The following is a 27225-nucleotide window of genomic DNA, read 5'->3' as shown; positions in this document are numbered from 1 at the left end:
AGTATGTGTATGCATGCACACTCATGCAGGCACTCCCAGCAATTCAGGGTATATACTCTGACCTCCTTATAGCTCTAATGAAAAATTTTCTGTAATATTTCTCCATAAAATTGTGGTTTAAAAAACTCACCCTACGTAAAATATTTTAAAGAAATACAAACTTTTCTAGTTATACTTGAAATGATCCTTAAAGTAGTCCTATGTAATTCACCACATCTCCTGAAAAAAATCTCCTTTTAGCCTGCTGTTTTAATATCTTATTCAATCTGCTTCTGTCTCTGCTCTGCAATTTTGAGCTTTGAGGAAGAGTATCCATTCCTGAAAGTACCTAGAGCAGACAGTTGCTTTTACATTCCAGCTGTCCCTTTTTTGCTATATGTTAGGAAAAAAAAGTCTAACTTATTTCAAAGCTTTCTTCATTAACAATTTCTAGACAAAGCAACACTTTTTCTCCTTTTCAGGAAACACGTACATTTGTGTTGTGGTTTCCGTGGGAAATGTGGGAAAGAAGCTACATGTGGAAGTAGCTGTTCTTGCTTATACCTGTTGCCAAGGAAAGGAGGACACCAGCTGGTCAAAGAAGCCCAGACACCTGAGTCCCATACCAGCTTCCTTCGTGGTACTCATCGGGTCTTTTCATTTGTATGCCCTGCTCTTAGGCCAAGGGGTCTTATCTTAAATGTTTCATTTTAGTGAAGTGCTGGATTTTTTCAGTAATATCTATTTTGCTGAAGAAAGCAAATGCTTCCTGATGACTTCTGCACCAGATGGGATAGGGATTACAGGAACTCATGTGGCATTAAGCCAAGAAAGCTGAGAAATGGGCTCAGTTTGTGATAGAGAAGAAATTATGGGCTAGAGATTGTTTAGGGAAGGGAAGAACATGGTTTTGAGTTACAATTTTTTTCTCTTTCTTCTAGGAAAGAAGTGTATTTAAGTATTAAATCTTTTTCTTAGATATTCTTCCAAATAGTATTTCCTATTTTTTTCTGGAAGATAATTGAAATTTCTGAAGATAAAAAAATCACAGAAGATGCTATATGAAAGAAAGATTAGATAATTTGAGTTTAGTTTTCTTTATTTTTAACACCTGCATTTGAAAACCAATCTCAGATTCAGACCTCAAATTGTCATCCAGAAGGGGTTATTTATTACTGACGGCTTATTTTTCAAGCAGAGATGAAATTCAAGTTTCCTCTAGTTTCAGGATAAATGTATTATTATGCATCTAATTCAGTTACTGGACACTATTGCTTCTGTTTTCTAAGGTAAGAATCAACAATGGTTTTGGTATTTGACACCGAGTTTTGAAGATGTTAAAGTCAAGACTCAAACCAAATTTTTAAAGGAGTTTCTAGTTTAAATTTCATTTTATTCTGGTTCAGCCTGTGTTTTAGGACAATGTTATATGAAGAGCAATTTAAACCAGAGGATTATTTGGTCTAAGATGGCTGAAGAAAATGTTATGTATTGTTTTTTGCACCACAGTACATCCTGAGATCTTCTGAAATGTATTACTATCTTATGCCCTTCATTTTAATGGGACCTGGATTTTAGTTCCCCTGATTTGAGAGAAAATGGTAATAGATCACAATGAAGGTTCCTGCGGAGCTGGAACTGGTGTTTGATCACTGAGGTGACATCTGTAGGGCCAAGCTCAAAAAGGTCACATCACACGTGCTTCCATTGCTGCGCTCTGCAAAGTGCCATAGTTAGAACATGGCAGAGCATTTCCTGTGAGCTGCCTTGTGCACACAGAGCCCACGTCACCTCATCATCAGGGACCATCAGAGCAGTGTTAGGTGCTCTGTGGGATCCCCTGGAGCCAACGCTTAACAGGGCAGAGCACTTTCTGCTAAGTGTTCAGAGCAGTAGCATGGCTATTGCCTAACATGTATTCCTCATGGATTGTAACAGTTGTCCCTCTGGCTCTTCAAGGACATGCTGGTCATAGTCAATTTACAGCCAAGTTTATTCTTCTGTCCTTTGTCATATAGGAACTGAAGACCTATAAGGGCTTCCTTGTTTCAATGTGTCTCTTTTTAAAAGGGTGTTTGAGTTAGGGAGCCAATAACAAGTTTGGATTTCTTTTTTTAACCTCATTACCAAGAGCCTGTCTAAGCATTGATAGGACTCTCATGCATTCAGCTGCCAGGATGAAATTCTCCAGACTGGCTTTTTACACAAAAGGATTTTGTTTTAAGCATGTAAAGTGTGAAAATGTTTCTGTTTATAGAAATAAGTCACCTTTGGCCAGAAATGGAAAACTTCAGTATGGAAGATAACAGCACAACAAAAATGTCTGTGTGACTGTCACTGCCATGACTTTGACAGCAAAAGCTGTGACTTTTAGGGTTTTTCCATAACAGTTGGAGAAAACTTTGTGATTGAATGAAGCCAGAGAAAAACCTGCAGGTCAGTAAAAAATCAGAATGTTGTTCCTGTGGAAAACTCTGGTGTCATGAAATGTGTTTTTCAACTAAAATGAGGGTTGAAACTAAAAAGGTTGTATTTTGTTTACTATTTTGTTACTTAAATTTTGTCAGACAACCATAATTTTGAGTCAGTTTACAGTATTGGTGGTGCAGCAAAATGTTGGTCTGAGGTCCCTGTTCCAGGATAGGTCCATTTCCATTCCTGTTCAAACAGCCTTTCCAGAGGGTACACTAGAAGAAGCAACTAAGAGCCAGTACTCCTGTCTCCCCAGAGCATTATGAATTCCTCTTCCCTTGCCCTCTAGTCCTTTGACACTTGCTATTCTTCCCCTGCCATTTTGTGTCTCCAACAGAGACAGCACTCCTTGGCCGTGGCTTGGTGCTGATGACCCTGTGCTTGGGAGGCAGGAGTTTCAAAGGCCATGAAGACTACAAGACATGGCTAAAAATCCTTTTCTGTACCTGAGGAAATGAATGTCTTCACCTGAGGAATGAGATTAGACATGGATCTTGACTGGGTTGTTCTTTCCATGGAAAGGACTCTAGGTAAGGGTGAGCCTGGAATGCAAAGTTGTGTCTGAGTCCTGGTAACTCATTGCTGCTGGTGAAATAAGGGAATAGGAGGGATTTCAGCCTCTGTGGGGGAAGGGGCTGGGAGAAGGGGATAGGAATTATGCTGAAGCCCCTGTTCCAGCAGGCACCACCATCTCAGGCACCTCCAGCTTCTTCCTCTCAGTGATAGCAAGCAATGGTTTCTGAAGGCTTGGGATAGGCAAAGTAGAAAGAAAAGACAAATGCATAATTAAACCCTACCATTGTCATTAACATATGCCCTCTGCTAGTGGGGGAGGAGAAGAAAAGGGTCCACCTTGTACAGATTTACATTTTGGTGGTGAAATGACCTGTGCATAAGATGTGTCCTAGATGAACACTGTCATGTCTTCTTTGTCCCTCATGAGCACTGTAACACAGAGATACACATTCTAATTCTGTGATTGAATCTAACCCACACCTTGATGTTAGTGACTTCATTCATATCCTAAAACTTACATCATACTGTAGGTGTTCAGCATTTGAAAAACTGTTGGTTTTCCATGATGATTAACCCTACCTGAGAAACAATTGACCAGGGAATTTCTTGAGAGCTTTTCCAAGCCCTTAAGTTTCTACAGTTGTTTCACTCACAAGACAAGCTGGCCTGACTCATACTAACACTTTGTTTTCCTTTGCAATTAAAATGTGTCAGCTGCCATGTGAAACATGCAAGACTTTTCAGAGTTGTCAGAAGCTCAGCAGGCTGACATTGAGTGTTTGCACTGCAGTTTATGACAGTCCTGAGATTAATTCCCAGATCAACCTTGTAGTTTTTTTTAAACCAGTGAAAGATATGGACTGCTGAATAAATACATTTTGCTCATTGGCATATGATTCTGTTCCCACATTTTATTTCCCTGTTCCTTATTCTACAGCTCAAAACACATTTCCAAACATGCCTCTGTGCTATCCCAAAATGAGCATGTGACTGTAGATTCTTCAATCTTTAAGACATTGTATCCTAGTCCAACAGCACATCTGGAGAGGGATTTGGATGCTATTTCTTTTCTTTTTAAAGCTAGAATGTACCAGTTCAGTGGCCATGTGCTTCTCTTTCTGCCAGTTTTTGTTGTTTTGGCCTCAGTTTATTTTAATAATCATGCTGTGCTCACCTTATTTTTTACTCTTCAGTGTTCATAGCATCAGTGACCACAAGTGTGGCCTTGATTGGCCATAAAAAGGACTGAGATCCCTGATATGACTCTTAGACAAGGGGAGTATAAAACTCACTCCCACCCCACTGAATCTGTAGCCTGGAGGAGCTTTGCAGCATGACTCTGCTCCCCTTGCCATCATAGATAGTAACCTGTAGCTGAATTGAGCCTGCTTGTCTAACCTCTACTGTTCAGAGATTTCCAAGGAGCTGATCAGGAAGGCTGTTGTCAGACCCTTGACCTAGGAAGCAACATATGTGAGTAGTCTGTTGGATGTGAAACATATTTGAAACTTGTTGCGTTGCCAGAATTAAGACTGCAATGAAAGAAAGATGACCTTGGTGAAGGCTCAGATCAAAGTTGACTGCTTAAGTCAATTAAAAGGTGGCCAGTTTAGATTACACAGAAGAAAGAGGTTTTTTGCAATAAGGGTTGGAAAAACACAGGAGCAGGTTGCCCAGAGAGCTGGTGAATGACCAATCCCTGGAAACATTCAAGGTCAGGTTGGCAGGGCTCTGAGCAACCTGATCTAGTTGATGTCCCTGTTAATTGTATGGGGCTTGGACTAGATGACCTTTAAGGGTTCCTTCCAACTCAAACTATTCTATGATTCTAAGTGTACAGCACCTCTTGATTGACCACTGGGTCTGTTTTTGTGCCTGAATGTTTACAGTCCAACTCTGCTTTCTCTCTGTCTGGTGAATGTAACACTCAAATGTTGCAAGGAAGGGGACTATGGGATGTGAAGGCATCTCATGCTGAGGCGGGTGCCTTGAGGAGATGGGTCATGAGAAAGCCTGCCCTGGGCATGGCAAGTCTGCAAGATCTGTGATAAAGTCATCATCACCGGTGGTAACTGGAAAAATACCAGCAGACTTCTCCTAACAACCGCTTAGTCCAGAATTCAGCACTAGTTCCAGCTGTTGACAATTATACTCTCCCTGTAGCTTTCCTTAGATGTGGTGATTTTCACACCAGATCTAACCTGTTAAACAGATACTGATTTTTGCTCCATCAAGGATGCCTGTAGTGACAGATAAAATTATTTCAGTGTACAGTGGATAATGTCCTTCAATTTGTTAAATTTGCCAACTGCTTTGGGATCCTGTGGGATGAAAGGTGTCTTAGAAACATAAAGTGCTATTATTCATCCTAAATGATTCTGCTCCATTTTCTTAAAAAAAACCCAAACAACCACATATACTTCTTTCCTGCATTTTGTTCAATGTTTGGTTGGTTTCTTTAATTCTCTACATTGAACTACTACCATCAGTGTCTTAGTCTAGGATCTTGACTGTCTCAGACATTTATCTGACCTTTGTTAGGCAGTTTTTTCCCTTACCTGCTTCTCCAGTTACTTGACTAATCTGTTTTCAGTGAGTAATTTTAAGATGTTGATTTTCAGTGGTTATACTCAAACACACAGTGAGTTTAAGCACATGCAGTTCATAAAGCTCAGTGAGTCCAAATACTTTGGTTGTACTTGCTTGATTTACTGTATTTTCCCATGTCCTAGGATTAATTACAAACAGCTGAAATAGAAAGGCCTGATGAAGAACTAATCTTCGTGTGAGTGCAGGGAAGAGAGATGTGTGAGACAGCAGTCCAGTAAGCCTCTAGCTGGAGGCTTAGTTATACCCAAATACTGTCGTTCATGGAGCCAACTAAAACTGTCGATCAAACCCCTGTCAGTCTAAACAAGTCTGAAACTTGAAGAAGTTTGCTTTAGTTGGCATTTAACTTTCCCTTGGCATCCAATTCTTAGCTTTAATCAGAATATCTCACAGAAAATAGGGTTCATTTTGAGTCCAGCTCTGTGAGGTACTGTGTGTAGTGGCCTGACCTCATAGAAGTTTAAGCTCCACCTTGCAGACATGGGAGTGGAGCAAAGAAAACAATTCCTTAGAAAGACATCTGAGCAGTTTGTCAGGTCTCTGATTGTTCCCAAGAGCAGTATTTCCAGCATTTTACTTACTCCTGCAAGTAAAGGAAAAAAGAGAACCCATCTGTGGATGTTAGAGGTCTGATCATTTCTCATGTGGCCTCTGTTGCCTTTAAGAAAACTTTAAACACATTGATGATAAAATATGTTATCAGCCAAAAAAATGTGAATCTACAGGTTCTGAAGCTGAAAATAAAGTATAAAGTAGCTCCAAAATTGTGTATAAATTTTCCTCATAAAGCCAATGTTTATGGAAAAAGTTGTAAGGTAATTAAAATTTTTATGCCTCATGGTACATCTAGAACATCAATATAATATTTTTAAGGGAAGTAGGAATAATCCAATAGACCACATCATTTAGATAATAGAGAGGTACAATAAAGAAAAGAAAAAATAACTATATAACTGTAATGATGTCTAATGTATGTGTCATTTGGTGGATTTGAACTTGAAGGATATAAAGTAAAGGAAAAAATTGAAGTTCACCTGCAAACATATCTGTAATCGGCAGATCAAGGAGAGCAAGTCAACAGGTGGACCTAATCTGTGGGCAGAAATAGTTTTAAGATTCTCCTGAGAAGCTGTGACCACTGTCATATCCTAGACGAAAGAGCCACGTAAGTACCTGGAATTGTGTTTTAATTGCTGTTTCTACTCCTGTCTCTACTACTTTGAACGTTTTCTTCTCAGGACAAAGCTCAGTCTCACACATGCTCTCCATATATGCCTTTTAAAAGGGGCACTGAAACCAGGTATGTAAGAAACATTGTTAATATATTAAAAAAAATATATATAGGGGTAGAAATGTAACTGTTTTTCTCATGTCTTTCTCCCCAGGCTCTCAAAGAACATGCCTGTTATCAGATCCCCGCTCTTTCCATCATGTTTCAGTGCTTCCAAAATGCTCAGCTTTATAAGTATGACATCAACAAGTTGATGTAAGAAATTCCTGTGACCCATTCACTACTGTGAACAGGAGATGTTTGAATGTCAAGGCATATTCCGCAAATGAAACTTTGGTAACTCCAGAATGAGTTGCTGGGAAGCATCTGTTTTATACCCTGTCCCAGTTCCTTGACAGCCCTGCAAGAAACTCAGCTATGGGTTAGGCATGTGGCTGCTCACATGTGCAGTAGGGCAGAGCCACCCTAACCCAGCCATGGGTGTGCTCGTGGGCCGTGGGGATGGAGCACAGGGCGTGCAAAGAGAAAGCCGGAGCCGGGTTTGACCAGCTAGGAGAGGCCGAGGGAAGGGGGGGCGGCGGGGGATGCCCGGCTGCTGTTTGCAGCCACCTAAAGGGGGGTTCCAGGGAAGGAAGGCAGAGCCAGGCTCCTCGCAGCAAAAGCATAAGAGGCCACGGGCGCGAGTGGCCGCAAGAGAAATCACAGACGGCGCCCTCCATCCCTGGCTGCCCAGGCTGCCTGGTCGGGACTGCGGGATGCAGGTACGCAGCAGGCAGAGCCCTGGGCACTCACTGTCCGAGGATGCCCAGCCTCGGGGGTAGTACCCTCGGGGGCTCGGGATGGGCTGGGCAGAGGTACCCGGTTTGGCTGCCCTGGAAACGAGTTCCTCTGGGTGTCCATACTTTTTTTTTTTTTTAAGAAAAAAATAAATATATATATATATATACCTTTTTTTTTTCTTTTCTTTTCGGTTTGAGTGCGGTTGGTTGGTTGGTTTAAAGCCATCTTTTTGCACTTGAAACAGCTGTGGTGTGGCCAGTGAGGCTGAATAACGGGATGTGTGTTTTGCTGGGGCACACGCTGCGGTTCGATACGCTGCCGGGGCTGGCCGGCTGGCAGCCCAGGAGGGGCTTGCGAGCGGCTTTTTAAACCCTGGGATTTCAAGCGCTCCTCGGGATGAGTCGCAGCTCGGCAGCCCTGCACAGAGCGGATGTGCGGAGGGAAGGGAAATGCTTTCGGATGAACCCAAAAAGTACGTGTCAGGAGGAAGGCTTCAGAAAGTGGGAGCTGGGCAGAGAGAATGGAAGGGAGCATTTCCCTTCTTTTTTGTTTTCTAAGCAATGGTTTAAATGAATTGCTTCTCCTTTAAAAGGAAAATCTCATTGAAGTGTTTTGATGTAGTGAATTTGTGTGTGTGTGTGTGTGTGTGTGTGTGAACGCATCTGACCCAGCTCTTCCCAAAGGGAAATGTATTTTCTTTCGCTGTTTAGATTTTTAGGATCGATTTGGAGTTTGGCTGCTGGGAAAACTGGTTATACAGAGGAGGATGTAGCAGGAGGTTGCTTAAATTTGTTGGATCGTCAAGCTCTAGTTGATTAAACCTTATTGTGATCTGGTCAATAATACAAAATTTTGATGAAAAAGGAAATATTAATGAAGTTCTAAAGCAGATTTCAAAGCTGTTATCCTTTTGTGGAGCTGATTAATGTAATGCAAAGTGACCTAAATGAAGTGCCGTAGAGAGGCTTGTCAATTGTTTATACAATTAGCTAGGATTATTTGAACACATTCATAAAGAAAAGAGGATTTTCTTGTTCATTACAAATTAGTTATGATGATTTGGGCCAGAAGACTGAGATAGGTCAGCAAACTAAATATGCAGAATATATGTACCTCTGTCCTCATATAACCCCATCCTTGTACATCCTGACCTTATACCATTACAATATTTTGTAGAGATTTTAGGATAGAAAATTTACTGCTGAAACTTTGATAACTTGCCTAGACTTATTTTATTAGCCAGCCCAGCCCTATCATTCAAAGAATTCTACCAAGAATATCTGTTTCTCTTTCTAATCTGGAGAGTGGAAGAGAAAAGGTTACGGGAGAAACTTCAGCTTTGGAGGGAAACTGTGGATTTTGTCTCATTGCAACAGGTCATTGTCCTGGAATAAGTCACAAAAAAGTTGGGCAAGCCTTTTATAGAGTCCTTTTAAGCAATAAACAAATGGCAAGTGAACAGGAGGTTGAGCATGTAACTCATAACTCCAAATTATTTAACTGTACTGAGAGTGTTCTGGCACTGCTAAAGGTCTTAACTTTTAGTTTATTTTGTCTTTTTAATCTTTATTATGATGGCACTTTGCATTATTTTTGCTGTTAAATTTTCTCTAAAGTTTCTGAGGAAATCCAAGTTTTGTTTCCTGTAAATACTCACCAAATTCTGAGCTAGTTCACATCCTGCATTACTTTCTCACACTATAAACTTAGCTTTGCAAAAACGTGTGTATGTGCCTTCAGAGGTTGCAAATTTCACCCCCACCCAGGGTGTCCTGTATTTCCAATGATCTGGGGGGCCAATCTGCAGAGAGAAGGTGGCTGCTGAAGATGGTCTGCTTATTCCAACAGCCCTTGGCTAAGCAGAGTTGGAAGCAGAATTCATTGCACACTCCAGATTGGGCCCACAATAGAGACCTGTGTCCACATGTTGTTGCAGGTGGTTACATGAGGCTGGTAACACTCCAGAACCACCAGAGCATGATAAAGTGATGTTACTGGATGAGATGATTCTGCCTTTGGCATCAAGGTACCCAGGAGTTTTTCAGAGTTATACAAAACTTAGCAAGAAACATGGAGTTATAAGACATTGAAGCTGCAATACAAGTCAAGCTCTCTGAGCCCTGAAAAGTAGGAAATCTTAGTATACAGGTGCAAGTGAATTGAAGTAGTTTATAATGCAGCTGAGAGGCAACCATCAGACTGACTTGCACAAACTGATTGCACTCTACTAAAGCACTGAAGAATATGGCCTCTAGACACCTTTTATAAATTGTGTGAAAAGAGCAGCCACTCTAGGAAATGTTGAAATAAAAAGATACTCTTCAAACTTCACATGCAGCTTTGGTAGACACTGGGACTTGAGAGCATGCTTAGCAAGTAGGTAACTAAGCAGTCAGAAATGCCTGATACAGATGACAGTCACTAGCTCAAAGTGTGATGTGACACATGCAGGATGCATGGCATGGTTCAAGGGTGCAGACTTGGGCTGCTGTGCAGCTGGATCACTGCGTACACCTCTGGGGCAGCCTGTTGCAGTTAGGTCTGAGCTTGGAGCTACCAGCTGTCCTGCTGGGAGCAACCCAGGGAATGGTATTATCAGCTTTGTCTGACAGCATCTGCAAAGTTGAAACATACCCTAAGCAGAAAGCAGAGGAAATAGGGAGATGGACTTTTCTGAGGCTTGCTGAGCAAATGGGCAGAGCACTGTGAGAGGCTGCTGAGTTTAATGGAGAATGCAAACCAGAAGTTTAATAAAAGATGCAGACTAGAAGACTTGAATGCCAGGTGGGGATATATGCCTGATACCTTGGTCTGACTGCCATCAGCACAGCTGTGCTGCCAATGAAATGAGTGACTAGGTGAAACTAAGTCCTTGCTGACAGAATGATGAAATGGTCAGTGTCTCAATAGCTACAGGTAATCTAGAGCTAATAGAGCAATAGGAAGGAGCATGCTTTCTTTGTGCCTTGTTAACTGAGCAATGTCTGCAAAAGGACTTGAGTGAGAAGGAAATTTATTTGGGTTTTAATTATAAAAAGGACAAAGTACTTCCACTGAACTTTCTGCAACCAATAACTTAAGTGTTCAATAAGTTACTTGCTTTTTGTTGAGAATGAAAAAATATGCATGGTTTCTTATGTATGTGATTTCTTTTGCTACGATTTGTATACTGAAACTTGTGCTAATATTCAAATAATGTACTTGAGTTTACTACGATAAAGGGAAAGAGTGAGTAAGGCTTAGAAACTTGCAGTGTTGAGCTCACCATGCCACTGCTGTAGTAAAAAGGCCCCTCCCTCCATGGCACTGGAGAGACCATTGTATCAAAGCTGAGGATTAGCTAATGAAGGTTAGCAGTGACTTCAAGAGCACCAGGGAGACTCTGGATTAATGCTGGTGCTTTGGAAAACTCTAGTGGCAGTGCTATAGGTAAGTGCCAGTCAGTTATTCCTCAGGCAGCTGCTGAGGGAAGGCAGTTTGTCTCTAATGCTGGAGGGTTGCAAGAATCCCTAGTATTTGGGGTCCCTCCTCCACAGCACAGGAGGTAGTAGTCTGCTGGTGGTGTCCTGGATAATGCTTCAAGACCCTTAAGTAACCCATTCGTAATAGAATTATTCTGTATTCAGAATTAATTACTGTGAAATTGCTTTGCATGCTGTTAATAGCTCAGTGTTTAGTGTTTGATCACAAGAAAACTAGCAATAAACTTTTGCTAAAGTTCAGTGCAAGCTTGCAACTAATAGTGACTATTTGTGTTCAGTGGGCTTTTACTTGTGGAGAAGACTTAAGTGAGTATCTTTCTTTCTTACCCCTACAGCTGTTGTGAGCAAATTTTTCCCTCGCCTATTTTTGCATTGAGAGATGTTCTTTATTGTGATGTTTTTCTGGAGCTGGGTGGACAGAGAAAGGTCCAGTGTGAACTCAGATGTAGTATGGACATGACTTGAGACAGGCACATGGCTTTGTTGGACTTACTTTTGTTTTGTGAGATTCTCTGGTGCATATTACTTTGCTGACTTGTTTATATGCTTTTAAAAATAAAGGTTAATTTTTGCGAAATGGCACATTTCTTCTTAACCCAGAAAAAGAAGCTGCCTTGTGCTGAGATTTTCTTTTCTGGTAGTTCATCATGGTTCCAAGCTGATGTTGCAACAGCAATATAGGATAGGAGTTGCTTCAAATCCACTGCATATCCAAAGATTATGGCAAGGGTGAGAGGAAGATGGTGTTTCCTATTACAGATATGCTAAAACTTCCATTAGCTTTTGTAAAGTCCTGAAAAGTGGTCTGCAGAATTAAAACAAGAGACCACATTAAAACAACTACATCATCCCTATTTTCAATGTGTTACACAGAGCAGTGGACAGGGAAAGGATGAAGCTCCTTCACTGCAATAGCAAAGTTGTCTTAATGCTTCTCCAAGCCAAAGTAAAGGTAATTGCTTTTGTGTGAGATATTGTTTCTTCTTTCAAGATGTGCACTGCCATGAGATAATTAAGTTTTTTGAGAGATACAGAAATTATTTTTACTATACACACCTATTCCCACCAAATGTGTCAATGCATGCTTCATTAGTTCAGTGTTTTTGAAATCTGGGAGTCTTTCGATTGACTTAATTTATCTCTAATTATGTCTATATTGCAGTTTCTTATTAGTTTGCCAGTGTTGCTTCAATCTTTGAAATGTCTTCAGTACAGCAGTAGATTCTAATGATAAGTGGAGCTGCAGATTTCACTTGTTCATTTGACATTGGTTTCTTTGTTCCTTTAGCAATGCTAAATCCACAAGGAATTTGTAAGTGCTTCACCCTCCACGTGACTAGAAAAGCAATGATCTCCTTTCTGGATAAGAGTTTGTTTTACTCTCATTTTAGAGAGTTAAGGGAAGTTGTGCTTGTGCCAAACAGTTTCATTTGGCAATAAAGACTTGCCTTTTGCTGCAGAGATGGGTCATCTTGAATATATTTCACTCAATTTCTTTCTCTTCCCAGTCATCTCCTTTATCTCCATTACCTGTGCTTTATTCTGAACTATGTAGAATATCTCGTGGGAATCTGCCAGACTAAAATGCTTTAGGCCGTTGGACTAAACATTGTATCAGTGATCCAGTTAAGTCCTCTAAAATTATTCATAAAATATTTCAAAGCAAAATTTTCATGATGCTTATGCACCTAACAGTGCATATAAACACTAGGGAGTATTTTCAACACCACAGGAGAAGAGTAGGTGTTTTGCCACCAGTGCAATCAATAGGTGTGAAGTGCCTAAAATCTCTGGAAATCGTTCTATTCATGCAGGTTTTAAAGCCACAGTAAGAAAGAGAGTTATAAATGAAGAGGAGCACTTAACTGCAGCCTTCCTATCCAGGAAATATGGTCTCTATAGCGATTATGAGCTGAAATTAGTCTACAGTCTGTGGGTGCAAAACACATCCTTAGGTTCACTTGGCTCTGGATGTCATTCCCAGTTCCTTTTGAAAGTAAAATAAAGGAGGTAGGAAGATTTTCAGTTTACTGAGACAGAATACCTGTCCTTAAGGAACTGAAATAATATTTCATTTCACTTATGGCTTAAACATTTATTTTTGAATTGTATGTTTTGGAGGTTTTATTACTGGCATTATGGAATATTTTAGGTTGGAATGGTGGTTGTCAAGTCCCATCACCTGCTCCAAGCAGGGCTAACTTCAACGTTTTGAAATGCTCTATGAACGAAGACTGTGCAGCTCTTCTGGGTCCCTGTCATTGTGCTTCAGGATTTCACTGAACACTTTGCCTGCTGCAACTTGCATGTGTTACCACTGTTCATTCCCTGTGCATCTCTGGGAAGAGTCTGGCTCTGCCTTCTGCACATCCCCACTTCCACAAACAGAGGAATATTGAACAGAAGCAAACAGATATTACATGGAATAAACCTCAATTTAGAGTGATCAGACATTTCTTTGATTTAAGCAGAAACTAAATCCTACAGTGTTTATACTAATATCAAAAATTTGCTTGAAGTTGGCAGATTGAGAATGCTCCCTTGCTATATTCCCCATGTTCTTCCCCTAAAAGCGTCTGTTACCAGATACTATCAGGTGTAAGACACAGGAGATGGTGAGCCTCTGATCTGACTAGTTCTAGCAGTTTTCCTGTTCCCAAATGTACATGATGGAATGAAGCAAATGGCAACAAGAAGTTTGGTTGCCCTTCACCCCCACCCTATTACCCATGAGCAAAATTTCTTGTTGAAATATGGAATTACCCTAGTTGAAGAATATCTTCGATTTCAGGCCTTCAGTTGAGAATATTTCCTGTAGAAGAAAAATCAGTTTGTTTGTAAATAGCGAAATGTAGAGAGCAAGGTGGATTCTTTGCTAAATCTGCAGTTCTTTATGCTCAAGTAGTAAAAATTGTAAACAAAATTTATTGTAATGTAGTTAGAGAAGGAAGTGTAATTCTACTATTATCATTTATGCTTCCTTCATCATTCACCACACTTCTTCACAGCTGACAGAATAAATATAGAGCAGGGAATCCAGCAGGAACAAAATTACTACATTGATGAAAATTATTAGCTATACGTATTTTTAAAAAGTAGCAGTAGAAAGAGTATATAGGATTAGTATAAGTTACTAACATCTTGCCTTAACTGATTTATTGAGGTGTGTTTTCATTTTGTAATCACCCTTTGAAGAGCTAATGTCAGCTGATAGGGGTTTTTTCACAGTCCTTAAAATAAGCACGTTTTCATGGTATGCAGGGCCCTCTTCTCAGAGCAATTTCCACAGATCCACAGATCTTCTGCAGCAGGTGAGTGGGTCTCCCCAAGAAGCTGAACAGTGGAATGAAAAGACTACTAACATCTAGATGAGGTGCATAAAGTTAGAGGTGGCTGGTGAAGGATTTGCTTTCAGCTATCAACAGTAAGGAAGAATTTTTTTTTTTAAATAAAATATAAAAGTTTAGATGCCCAGAAGCCAGAATATATGTTCAAGCTCTTTGAAAGCTCAGAGCAGAGATCAGAAACCACTGACACAGATGAGAATTTCAAATTGTGTTGCCAGCGTCTGTGGACAGAGACATTTCTTCCTGTGCCTCTGTTAAATCCAGTAACACGTGAGCATCACACGGCAGCTGAGTTCACTGCTGCTCATCCTGAAGCCTGGGGCTGATGGAGTGGGAGAGGGTTTGGTCCGGGCAGGTGATGGATGCTGTGACACTGTGTTGTCAGCAAACAGTGGCAGCTGATGAAATGGCTTTTGATGCGTGGTGGGCAGGCTGGAGCGGGAGAATCCTGGTCTCAGGAATCTGTGGCTGATGAAATGGGAGCAGTGATACTCTGGCACCCGGGGATGAGTAAAACAGACCATGATGAGCTACAGGAGCTCAAATGAGGCGGAGAAGGGAGAGCAGCTCAGGTGAAGAGCCTGTGTTATCCCCAAGGATTCCAGTGCCAGTGAGTTCAAAACACCTTTGCCACCGAGTGGCAAACATAGAATAACAGGATTTCTTTTTTTAGGTGAATTTAGTGTGTCTATTAAAGAACCGCAGTTAGCAGTAGGATACTCAGAGGGAGAAAAACAGTCTATGAAAGTATGATGCATGATAAGATTAAAACAAATATTTGCTGTAGCAAATACCCAAAGACGGCAAAATTTATTCTATTGAAGGAATTAACAACTATATCATGTTTTGACCATCCATGTTTTTCTCTAACATGCTCTAAGGCTCTAAAAATATATATCCTGAGATTTCTGCGTACTGCTTTGTTGTTGCACTGTGCTAATAGTCATCTGTTCCCTCATGGCCAAACAAATATGCACTGGACTGTGATAGCCAGGCTAATTTTGATGCAGTGTCAGCATCGATTAGATGTGTTCAGTGTGCTGCCTGCCTAAGCGTGCATAGCTGGTGTTGTAATTTGAGGTGCACTTGGACATAGCACCAGATAAATTTGATGGTGTTTATGGCCAAGGGGACAATATGGTGAGTGTCTCAGGGGTCACATTAAGGAACTGCCTGTGCTGGCATGCAAGCCTGTGAGAGATCATAAGGGAAAGTTGCACTGAGCCCTCAACTGAGTATTAACAGCTTCTGGTAGTGGGTTCCTATTTGCTTGTTTTTCAAAAATTCTTCAGTCATGGTTGAATTTGGTTCTTTTAGGTCTCAGGCTAGAATTGGATATGTTTAAATAGAACATAAAATTTCTGTAGAGGAAAATGTTGTGAAGACCTGGTTAGTGCTACCTTGTCTGGATTATGCAAGTACAACTAGTATTGAAAAAGAAATGCTCTTGGGAAACATGCCTTTGGTGTCTTGCCTTAAAATTTTCAGGTCTTGAAATTAAAGACCAGTGCCTGAAGGTTTAATTACAGTAACTTGGATTCAGGAAGGGGGAAAAAAAGTGTGCTAGTTAGTTTCCAGTGCTTCCCCACAAAAAAAAAAAGGCAGCGAGTAACACAGTGTTCCTTCCAAGCCTGGGTTGTGCAGGCACACCATGTAGAAAAAGTTGTAGAACTTTGAGTTAGGTGTTATGTTTGCTAACCCCTATCCAGGCCGTGCAGATAGTGCTCAAGCTGGAACATGAGCCAGCCATTGGTTTTTGTTCTTGGGGGTATTTTTTTGTTTTTTGTACTCTGGGAAGCAAATGTGTCTTTTATCAGTGGTGTGGCTGAAGATGTGCATAGAAAGCAATGTCTCGGTGCTTTCCTGAATTTTAAGGTTCTTATAATAAGTCTCCAGAGATGAAAATATGACTTAGACGGCTTTATAACTAGCAGACTGATATTAAAACTTAAATTACTTTCACTTTGATTGTTTGTTTCTGATTGCTGTATTATTCTCAGGTGCATGATTTTAATATAATATTTTATTAATGATAAATTATATGAGTTATTAATATCCCTTGCTTACATTGACTCAATTGTCTGGATATGTAGACATCTGAGTATGCCTACTTTGTTGAGTATCTATCTGGTATATTCTCATGGTATTGAGAACTTGATCAGATTTTTATGGTTTTCTCTTTGGGGGTTTTTTTGAGGGTTTTCTACCATCTCCAGCCATGTGTCATTAGATTGCTTGTGAGAAGTTTAAACACAGATATCAAGGGCCTGAAAGAAAGCATCCTGTCAAAGCAGAGGCTGTGCTGAACATGAGGTCTTAAGCATACGTACTACAAATCAGTGTTGAAATCAAATATTAAATGCTTTTTTTTTCAACTGGCTGTTCATTTCAGTATCAGCCCAGAAGGAAATTGCTGGAATGGAATTAACTAGATACATATTTTATGGTAGAAAAAAATGTCAAGGTTTTTGCACAAACTTATGATCTCAGTCTGGATGAACACCTTCCTAGGTCTGGAGCAGATGTCTGACTTTGGTATCCATCTGGCTTTACTGTTCGTCCTGTTGTACACAGCACTGGCAGCTTCTGTTCCCCTTTGTCGCTTTTGGGTGGACTGCATAGAATTCACAGGTCTGTTGGCTAAACCAATTTTCATTTTGATCAAATGCATGCTATAAATATGTGTTTGAGTGCTCCTTGCTTTGCCATGTGAACTGATTGGAATGAGCTGTGGAAGAAGGCTGTCACCTGGAGACTGACAAGAAAAGTAACATTTCCACATGTGGATGATCGCGGTTTAACTCGACTTTCTGAGGACTGAATTAATCTGAACTTACTGTGTGGTGTTGAAAGGCAGTACTGTTAACCGGAACATGCGTAGTTGTTGTTTTGATTTGGTTTGGGGTTTTTGTAATACCCAAATTTATTAAGAATATTTTCCACAAGTCTTCATTTTAAATACATCATCTTTTGAAAAATATCTGATGATCACTAGCTCTGCTATAGTCACCACATAGCGACAACCTTCTGTTTGCTGCTTGAGGAGTTCCTATGTACAAGATATTCATATGTATAAGATATTAATTAATTCCCAAATTTTGTTGCAATTTCAAACCAGGTGGTGCTTCATACTGAAATTACCCCTTATATGCACTATGAGTGAAATTACAAGGAACTTGGCAAGTACTATCTGGTAGCTGGCACACATAGATTGTTCCTATCTCATCATGCCTAAGTATTATTTACTGTTTTTCTTTAAAATCTGTAGGTGTAACTGTACAGACAAGTTTTCTGTACAGTAAATAAAACTTCTACACTGTGAATCCACATACCAGTTCAACACAGGGAGGCTATGTTGTTGATTCATTCCCTTGTTAGTGCACATTAATCCCCCGTGTAAGCAAGCCCTTGCTTAAGCTCGTTTCAGTGTAAATCATTTCCACAAGATGAGCTTGCACCCATGAGCAAAATCAGAGCATAAATAAAGCTTTAGATAATCTTACATCCACCTAATGCAAATCATACAACTATTTCTAAATTCAGTCTATTATTTTCTACCCCTACCCATTGCAGGGGACCTGCCCTTGCCCTCATTTTTTAATGACAATATTTTGTTTTCTGCATTGCAATCTTTATTAATCTTTCCAGCTGGAAAGTAGAAACAGATGTCTCTAATTATTCGGACATCGTTTTAGCACTCAAAATCAAGTTACAAAAGCTTTCATAGATTAATTTTCCTTATCTGTCAAGTTTTCCATTTTATTTTGGGAGAAATAGACCGAGTTTATTTTTATATCTGATGCCTGCTTCCTTTGCCAGACAGTTAAGGAACAACTGTTAATTTTTTTTTATCCTCCATTTGCCTGCAGATCTGATAGTTACCCTGCCAGGAAAGCCCTCCAAGCAGCCTCATAGGTGACAACATTTTGATATTGTAGTCACTTGGTGTGTAAGGGTAAGGCCACATCATGTTTTATGAGAGTTGTCAGGTCCAACATCTCGTAGAGTCAAAACGCAAGTGATTGTAGCATTAATTCAGAAGGAGTCAAACACAGGGTTGGTGAGTATGCCAGAAGCTGGCCCTGCTGCAATTACTGGCATCTTCATGGGCTGCTTGTTTACATTTGAATTTTTGAGTTAAACAGTCAGGGCATTCTGGATGGTGCCCTTAAAATCTTCACTTAGGAAATGGATGTGTCTTCAGCAGAGTGCTCGGGATTCTGTCCCAGGACCACAAATGGAGGGCAGAAAAGCCAGTCTGGGGGAAAAATGGAAAGGTAACACATCTCACATGAGCCCTTGAAAACTCACTTCATCCATTAAATATTCAATATATTCATTGAATAAAATGTAATGCCTTCCTTCGTGATCATTATGTTAAATCACATCATTAAAGAGAAGGGGCAAGACTGTGGCTTATACAGAACAGGCTTTTCATTCTACTTTACATGGCTGCGATGATACTGAGCAACCATAAACATAATTGGTTGAGATTGACACAATTGGTGTCAGCTGTACGTTACCGTGGCACTGTGAAACAGCTGAAGCTGAGGGACCATCTCCCAACATGTTCTTCAACTTCTTAAATTTTTCAATTACATTCTCAAGGGGTTTAAATTTGCTGTTACTAAAATGAAAATGATTAGTCTGAAGTATAAAGTCAATAACTGCAAAGTGTACTCTAGCAGTTAGACAGTAGTGGCATGCAATGGATTAAAAACCTGTACTTTGGTAAGTCTAAAAAGTAGGACCTTTCCCCTAGTACTACCTAATTTTTTTGCTGAGTCATGCCAGCTGTCATTGACCATACATTATTTTAGTGCTAAGAGAGGCTAATATAGACATAACCCAGTAAGACTCATGAGTGTCTTAGTGAATGCAACCTGCTGTACTTAGCTGCTCTCCTGCTTTTCAAGTTATGTGGAAAGACTTGTAACAGTTACTTGGATTTTCCTGGCTTGAAAAGACTCATAGCAACTTGGAATATTCTCCTATAACTTAATTTTATTTTTATTACTTGTGAGCAACTAAAAATTAAAAAAAAATGCATAGGATAGCAGCAGCTTTTGAGAATATCTGCAAAAACCAACTTCTCATTAGAGCTCGTCACCAAGCTTGGCATTTCTTTTTCATATTTCTAGTCCTCACCTCCATACAGTAAAATATTTACATTAATAAGCATTTATCTTGTTAATTAAAATTGCCAAAAAGCTAGCTTTTCAGAGGTGACACTGTAGGAAAATAGAAAAAACTTAAATTTAGCGAATATTCTAAAGACTCAATGATACTGCTACTTGTCTCCAGCTGGGTGTTATTCTGCATTGAGAATGGGTCTGTATTAGAAAAGCAGCATTTTTCCAACAGACTTGATTTTAAGTTATCAACCTTAAGTGTATTTAAATCTTTATTCTAAAAGTTTTCTATTGTGAAATTATGCCAAATTGGTGAAATACATTATGTGAGTAAAATGAGGTATAAATTCTCCTTGATTACCTACAGGTATTTGTACTGATTTAGCCAGTTTTATTTAGAAAATTTCCGCTAGTTTAATGAAATTATTTGTATCAAAGTTGAGGTTTTGTATTGAAATATATACACACACACACACATAGATATGCCCATTTGTCTTCCCAGCTTCAAATTACAGCATTATAAATGGTTTTCAGTTTTCATCAGCTTGCCTCATTTCAGACAGCTGGATGCCTGCCCCATCCGGCAGTATTTGGGTATCACTGACGTAGTGAATGAGTTGCTGTCTTTCCATTCAGATGTGAAACTTATTCTTGCTGCTATTAACATTGCAACAAAAGTGGCCGTGGTATTTTATGGACTCCCCTGAAGGGAAGATCCAAAACCTGTTTAATCTAAACATCGTTCACTTTAGCTTCTCACTGAGATTGAAGGCTCTGTGTAATCCCTGGTATTTATTGCCTTCCAAATTCCACTCTGTAAGCATCAATATATTTCATCTAATATTGCCAGCAAACTGTAAGCTGAGTTTACAAATGTGTCATATGAGACATTTTTCAGCTTTTGACACAGCTCACCACCCGTAAATGAATAAACGCGGCCAAAATGTCCAAGTCAGCTTCTCTTCATCGAAGAGATAAGGCAAGACACCTTTGGGTGTGAAATTCATAGTCCATTTCTCAAATGAGTTTCTGCAACAGTGAGTTCCCATATGTTGAAGCAAAGTATCATGCGTATTACAGGCATATACTACTTGTCCTGAATTACATTTATATAATATTCCTCTATATAATAAACCTCTATATAGGGGCAAATCCTTTGCATGCCTAACAGATAAGCTGGAAAGGAAGCAGAAAAAGGATCCTTTTCCTTTTTCCCCAGTTTAGCCTCTTTGGTATGCATTGCCAGAAATGAGGCAGGGTTATGATTTAGTGCACACATGCTGCTAAGAAGATTGGGTTTGAGAGAAGAGGAAAGGAGTTTAGCGTGGTTAATTTGCATGATCTGAAAGCATATGGCTGGCTCTGCCTGGTGCCCCGCTCTGAAAGTGTGGTGCTGGCTCTGTTTGATGCCACCAAACAGCCACCACTGTGTTCCTCACTGGGCCATCTCGCCATGCACTGCCTGCTCGTACACTACCTCTCACACCTTTTTCAAGGGTAAATGCTACACACCGTGACATTTTTTATTGCTGTCTAACCACTGGAAATAACAGTCACAGATCCCTAGTGCAGCCAGCACCAGTAGATGCTCTCTTCCATTTCTTTCTACTTTTATAGCAATGTGATCTCTGATGAAGTGCCATCCTATCATGGGTAGACATCCTATCATGTCAGACAACTCAGAAGGCTTGAAAGCAGCGTTCCGCTTTGGAGCCATAGCTTTTGTACCATTTACTACATCACTTCAGTCCCAGGAGCTTTGCTATCAGGATTTCTACCCCAGACCCGTTGCTTTGTGGATACTCAGGGGGTGCAATGCATTTCACCACACCCTCTCTATTGCTTAATGCGAGTGCCCCAGGGGGGTCACAGAATTGAGGAGATAATCCCCACAGCTAAGACTGTTGTACAAGGAAGGAGCTGGAGTGTGTGCACTTCGTAGATGAGTGAGGAATAGAAGACAGGAAAGAGAAGCAGCATTATGGAAGATCAGGAGCTAGCAACAGGGCAAAAAAAAAGGGCTGTTCTCATAATTTTGAAAATGGATGCTTAAATATTACCAGGGGGACAGTAGTTATCATCTTGAACCTGTTCTGTCACCCAGCTGTTCTCCCAGAGGCCAAAATCAGGCTTATCCCACACCCGGTATCGCTGAGCTGCACAGCGGTGAAATGTGGTGAAGCGAAGCAGGTCCCCTGCTCTGACAAGGTGCCACATCTTTGACCAAGCCGTCCAGATCTGACCACAAAGTGTAAGACTTAGCTGCTTTTGACTTGGTAAATAAGAATCTCCATGAGGCAATTCTGAATCTTCTCATTGATAATACTAATGAGAGCTGAGTGGATTAGCTGTAGGCTGCCATGCTGCTGAATTTAACCAGTGATAAATATTAATTTGATTTTTAAAAAAAATGTGTAGAGAGTTTATTCATGCGCTGGACATACAGGCAGTGAAAGAGGTGTCAAGACTATTTAATGTATTTGTTCTTGCACAGGCAATGTTACTGCTACCGTTTTACCTCTCATCTCTGAACTTTTGCGTGGGGAATTCTCAGGTGTTGCAGCACCATAAGTTAGTGGATGGTGAGCCTGGGGAGACCCAGGAAATTTAATGTTTGTAAGCATGGGATTGCTCCTAATAAAGCCGAAGTATGCTGGGTTATTCCTTGCTGTCAGTTTCTGTTGTCAGCTAGCTCTGTACCCCAAAGTGAGGCAGTTACCCAGAGCGAGTCTTTTTCATATCATCATCATAATTTCCTTAGTTGTCTTTTCCAGTCTGTTTTCCCTGTTGCTCTTTTCTTAAGATAAATATCTACTGTCAAAGTAATAGAAGTTGCTTGAGGAAACTTGATTACAGGGGATCTAAAAAGAACTCAGAGGTGTGTATTTGATTTACATGAACCGTGGAAGCAAATGCTCTGCCTTACTTCAACAGGCTGAGCATGTGTTCCCTGGAATAAGTGTCCCAAATGGGCTAAGCTTTCCCTTTCCTCTGTTTTCCGTTTAGGGTTTGAACATGAGTACCCATCCACATACTGTGACCAAGACAGAGATCCCTGCCCATGTTCTTTACACTGTAGGAACTTGTGTTCTCATTATTGGCTCCATTGGCATCATCGGAAACCTCCTAGTTCTCTACGCATTTTACAGGTACAAAAATTCCTCTCATGTTTAACCTGACTGCTCTTGAGGTTCATGTGTGCAGATTTCTGCATTGCTTTCCTCTTGGTTTAAATCTTCAAGCAGAGGCTGATGTAAACAAATGGGCAAGGGGAACGACAGGAAGGCAACCCTACACCCACACACATCCACATGCATCACTGATAACCTTAGTGTGAATTGCTCATGTTGTAAGGAATCAAAGAAAATGAGAAAATAAATACCTTGTTCTATAAACAGAACCAACTGAAAGTTTAAAGAACAGTTCAGCACTTTTAATGATAGAAATCACAGTGTCCCTGTTGCAGACACTTACCCTCTAGCATTTGCAGAAATACTTAACAAACACTGACACTCCTCCCAGCAGCCCAGATGTCCTGGAAGGACCAAAGAATCAATGTACTACATGAAATGAGCTCATGCCACCAGCGTATTCCCTGCTTCAGGCAGATCATAGGATTTCTGTCAGTCTGTGTGCTCTCTTGGCAGAGTAACAGGCAGCCAAAGCTACTGCAGCTAATAACTGCAAAAATCTCATGGAAAAAAAATAGCTACCCTCTGTCCCACAATGTGATGATGGATTTCAAAATCCTCCTTGTTCACTGCTTGCTGTCATTATGCATGTTGATGTAGAGGGGCCCTATAATGCTAGAGACACCGGTGGGGTTATGAACCAAGTGTTAGTTTCCCATTCTGAAAGACAAATAAATTAGTTATTTTGAATAACTGGCTTCTGATATGATTTAATGGAGAAAATTAATTCCCTGCAACTGTGGATACCTTCATGATTTTTTAAATGCAGCACAAGCTCTGCATTTTTCTTGAAATTTGTGTGTTTTAGCTGGTGTAAAAAAAAGCATTAAATTTTCAAAGTAGGAAAATATGCTCTGGCAGTTGAGCACCTGGGAAGGTGTGAACTCTGCACCCTCTCTCACCCAGTTGCTAGCAGTTATTAGACCCAAGAGTCTGATAGCATTGAGATGGCTTTCTCACTTTCTTTTTCAGTATTTGTTTATCATCATGAGGAAAGACATTCATGTTAGCTGCAAATACTGCTATTGCAAAGCACATCAGAAAGCCCTCAGTTGTTCACCTTCTTACACTGAAGGAGACATTTTGGGGAAAAGAAAGAATTATTTCAAACTATTGAATGTTGCAAGAACAAAATTATTTATAAAATTCTACCTCCTCCCTGTGTCTCACAGGCATGCCAAGTCACCCCTTTTTGTATTATATGTACCTAACACTCTCAAAAGCCCTGAATTCAAACTCTAGGTATCAAAGCCTTTAACTCCATGATACAGCCAATACAGCGGTTCACACTGAGGGACTACTAGTTCAGTGTTACACCTTCTCGTTATATCCCCTCAAAATTGGCAGTTGAGGATTTGGATGAGCTGAACTCACCAATTAACTTTCCTAGTTGGACACAATATTTAATTAAAGCAACAACAACATATTCAACCAAATAACTCCAAGTGAGAGGTTCTTTATCACGTTACCAGTATCTTTATTCCTCTCAAACAGAGCCAAGGGTAATCCTGAATACCCACTGAAAGTTTCCAAGAAGGTTTTAACTCCAGATACCCCTAGGAAGTGAGACTACATGAGGTGGTGAGATCTTGGGAAAAGAACTGGAATTGATGTTTGTTTTCTTTGGATAAGCTTTGCTTGCAGACTGTCTGTGGCTTTCACACTCCTTCTTATGGCGTTTAATATTGCCTGTTCATTTGCAGCTGAGAGCTTTCATTCTCTCTTATGAGATGTATATAAGCAAAAGTACTTTTTCCAAATCTCATTGCATGCTCTGCTTGTGTGGTAGCACTTTGCAAAAGGTCATTTAGTTAGTGGTAATGTGCCAACTCTTCAGGTCAGCATCTTTTAAAATATCACCAAAAGCAGATCCTTTGGCTCAGTAACCTGCTTCAGATCCTGGTCATGTGCAGTGCAAGACACAATCAATACTACAGCACTCCTAGGGAACTACTCTGTTCCAGAACAAATCCATATTTGTCAATACAGCTGAAACCCTTCTCAGTTTGAAGAGGAAACAATCCATTTTAACCTTCCTGCTCTTTTCAGTCATAAGTTCATAAGTTTGAAATGACTACAGCTGAGGCTGTAGTAGTTGACTGATGATTAGCAATTGATTCACCGTAAGTAACCATCGATTCCAACCTGGACAGTATTTGTTTATGCTAGTAAGCAAAACTATAAAGTTAACTTTTCACTTTGTCTGTTTAAAATCATGCATTTCTCATGTTTTTAAGCAACAAGAAGCTGAGGACACCCCAAAACTACTTTATAATGAATTTAGCTGTGAGTGACTTCCTGATGTCGGCTTCTCAGGCACCCATGTGCTTTGTCAACAGCCTACACAGAAAATGGATACTTGGAGATATAGGTACTTTTCATCACTAATTCATACCTCACCAGCTCTATGCTCTCTGCAGCCTATTTTTGCCATAACAATCTTTGCTTGTGCTGTGGAGACAGCAGCACAAATCTCTTAAGTTACAAGCCCAGTTCTTGACATCGTCAGTCAGCATGATGTCACATGTTTTGTATTATAGGTTTGATTATTTTATCTTACATATTTTGGAAAGGAAGGAGTCAACATCAACATGTAATTATATTACCCTTTCGCTTGTAAGGGAGAAAATAGGTAGAAAAGTTTTAATAAGTTGTAAATATTTTGTTTGTATTAGTTTAAGGGGTAGTTACTACTTTTATTTAGAAATGTATGTTGATCTCCATTAGCATGCTTCTAGGAATCTCATATTTAATTAAAAGATTTAAATAACGATACTCAGTTGAGGAGTTTAAGCAAATTTAAGCTCCTTTCATGCCAACTACAAGAAAGAAAAGGTGATGAATGCTCAAATTACAGCTGAAATGTGAGTATAGCAAGAACCTCAGAAGGCTCAATGCTCTGATTGATGCTGCTCAACACATCATTGGGTGAAAACTTACACAACATAGTGGTTGTATAACAGTGGAGCAAGCCTAGAAACCATGTACTTTTTAGCAGCACAGAAGGGACTCCAGAAGGGACTCTGCCTTAGTTCGATTTGAATCTTGCTCATCCCCTTAGATAAAATCAGTGTAAATTATTGTGCTGACACAAAGCTGACACAATGAAGCAATTGATTTGGATTGAGTGGGATTTCATCCTTAGTTGCAGGTTACTTATAAAGACTTTAGAAGTCTATTTTAAGGTTGAATCGGGTATTTTAACTGCCCGCCATTCCTAGTGGGCTCTTGTCTATAACCACATGAGGCAATGCAACATTTCAAGAAATGGATGATCTTTTGACACAGGTTTCTGAACAAAATTCTGGACAGTGTTACTCTACAAGTTTCGTCTGGTAGTGCAATGCCTGAATGCAGAGAGGTAAAAAAAACTGTTTCACGTAAAAAATGTTGGTTCTTTTAAAAAGCACTGCCATTAAAAAATAGGAGTTGGAGCTGTTTTACAGGTGTTCTTTTAGTCATCAAATTTAAACCACTTCCGTATTTTTAAGCCGTGTTAACCAAAGTAATTTTTTGAAACACTCATTGGTCATTGGCAGACAGATGTCTGCTGCAACCTGTTAAGATCAATATATTGGGCAGCAGTCCAGGAAAGTATAACTTTAATTAGATTGGATTTTCTTTGAGGCAGTTTTCCATTGACAAAAGGTTCCCAGTTGCAGCCTGCGGTGGAGTAGGACTTTTTAAAAACATATATTTGTATTTTATTTATATTTGTGTTTTTCTAATAAACAATAACTATGAAATTGTGAGGCTAAGAAATTCTTTTAATGAGAGAGGAGTCCTGAGCCAGGAAAAAAAATGGGAGGTTTATTATGAGGGGCTCTGAGAGAAAACGTGTCTTTTCAAGAAAATCCCTGACATTGCCATTTTCTGCTTCAGGCTGTGACTTGTATGCTTTCTGTGGCGCACTCTTCGGAATAACCTCAATGATGACTTTGTTGGCTATTTCTATTGACCGCTACCTTGTGATCACTAAGCCCCTACAATCCATACAGTGGACTTCAAAGAAACGCACCATGCAGGTCATCGCCGTCGTGTGGCTCTACTCTCTAGGATGGAGCCTGGCTCCACTCTTCGGGTGGAGTATGTCGTCTGCTCTCTCTCTCTTCTAGCGTTCCCTGTGTGATCTGCTTTAGTCTTGCTTGGGATAGATAAAAAAAAGAGTTTTCTCACAAGTTCTTGGTTGATGCCTAGCCACCACCTGATGGTTTGTTGTCGTACCAGACATCTACACCTGCTGCACTGCAGATACCCTCTTCCCCCCTACCTCCAGGCTGTATTCAAGCAGAACAAATTGCAGGTGGAGTATTAGGTGTGCATCTGAGTCTGGCAGTCAGAACCTCCTCTCCATGTGCACACTCACGTTCTCAGACCACACATATAACATGGCCAGCATAGCTCTTGAAGGCTATGGATACAGTACAGGCTTTATTTTAAGGGCTTAGTTATTGGATCAGCAACTGTGCTAACTTTGAGTGTATG

At 40.1% G+C, this 27225-nt stretch overlaps 1 protein-coding gene across 2 annotated transcripts in view; it reads left to right on the top strand.

Moving 5' to 3' along the window:
* Positions 1 to 6581: 6581 nt before the first annotated feature.
* LOC113979100 (melanopsin-like) overlaps positions 6582 to 27225 on the top strand; it is a 40131-nt gene continuing 19487 nt past the window's right edge. For both annotated transcript variants that reach the window (XM_027706588.1, XM_027706587.1), the window contains exons 1-4: positions 6582 to 6742; positions 22556 to 22698; positions 24978 to 25111; positions 26623 to 26826. In XM_027706588.1, the coding sequence (XP_027562389.1) occupies positions 22565 to 22698; positions 24978 to 25111; positions 26623 to 26826 (472 nt within the window). In that variant the 5' untranslated portion in view covers positions 6582 to 6742; positions 22556 to 22564. The remainder of the gene's footprint in view (positions 6743 to 22555; positions 22699 to 24977; positions 25112 to 26622; positions 26827 to 27225) is intronic.

The sequence above is a fragment of the Neopelma chrysocephalum genome, unplaced genomic scaffold (assembly GCF_003984885.1).
Source record: "Neopelma chrysocephalum unplaced genomic scaffold, ASM398488v2 Primary Assembly neopelma1_382, whole genome shotgun sequence".
Lineage (NCBI taxonomy): Eukaryota > Metazoa > Chordata > Aves > Passeriformes > Pipridae > Neopelma > Neopelma chrysocephalum.
Note: the sequence above shows the minus strand (reverse complement) of the source record. Positions and strands in the feature narration are given on the sequence as shown.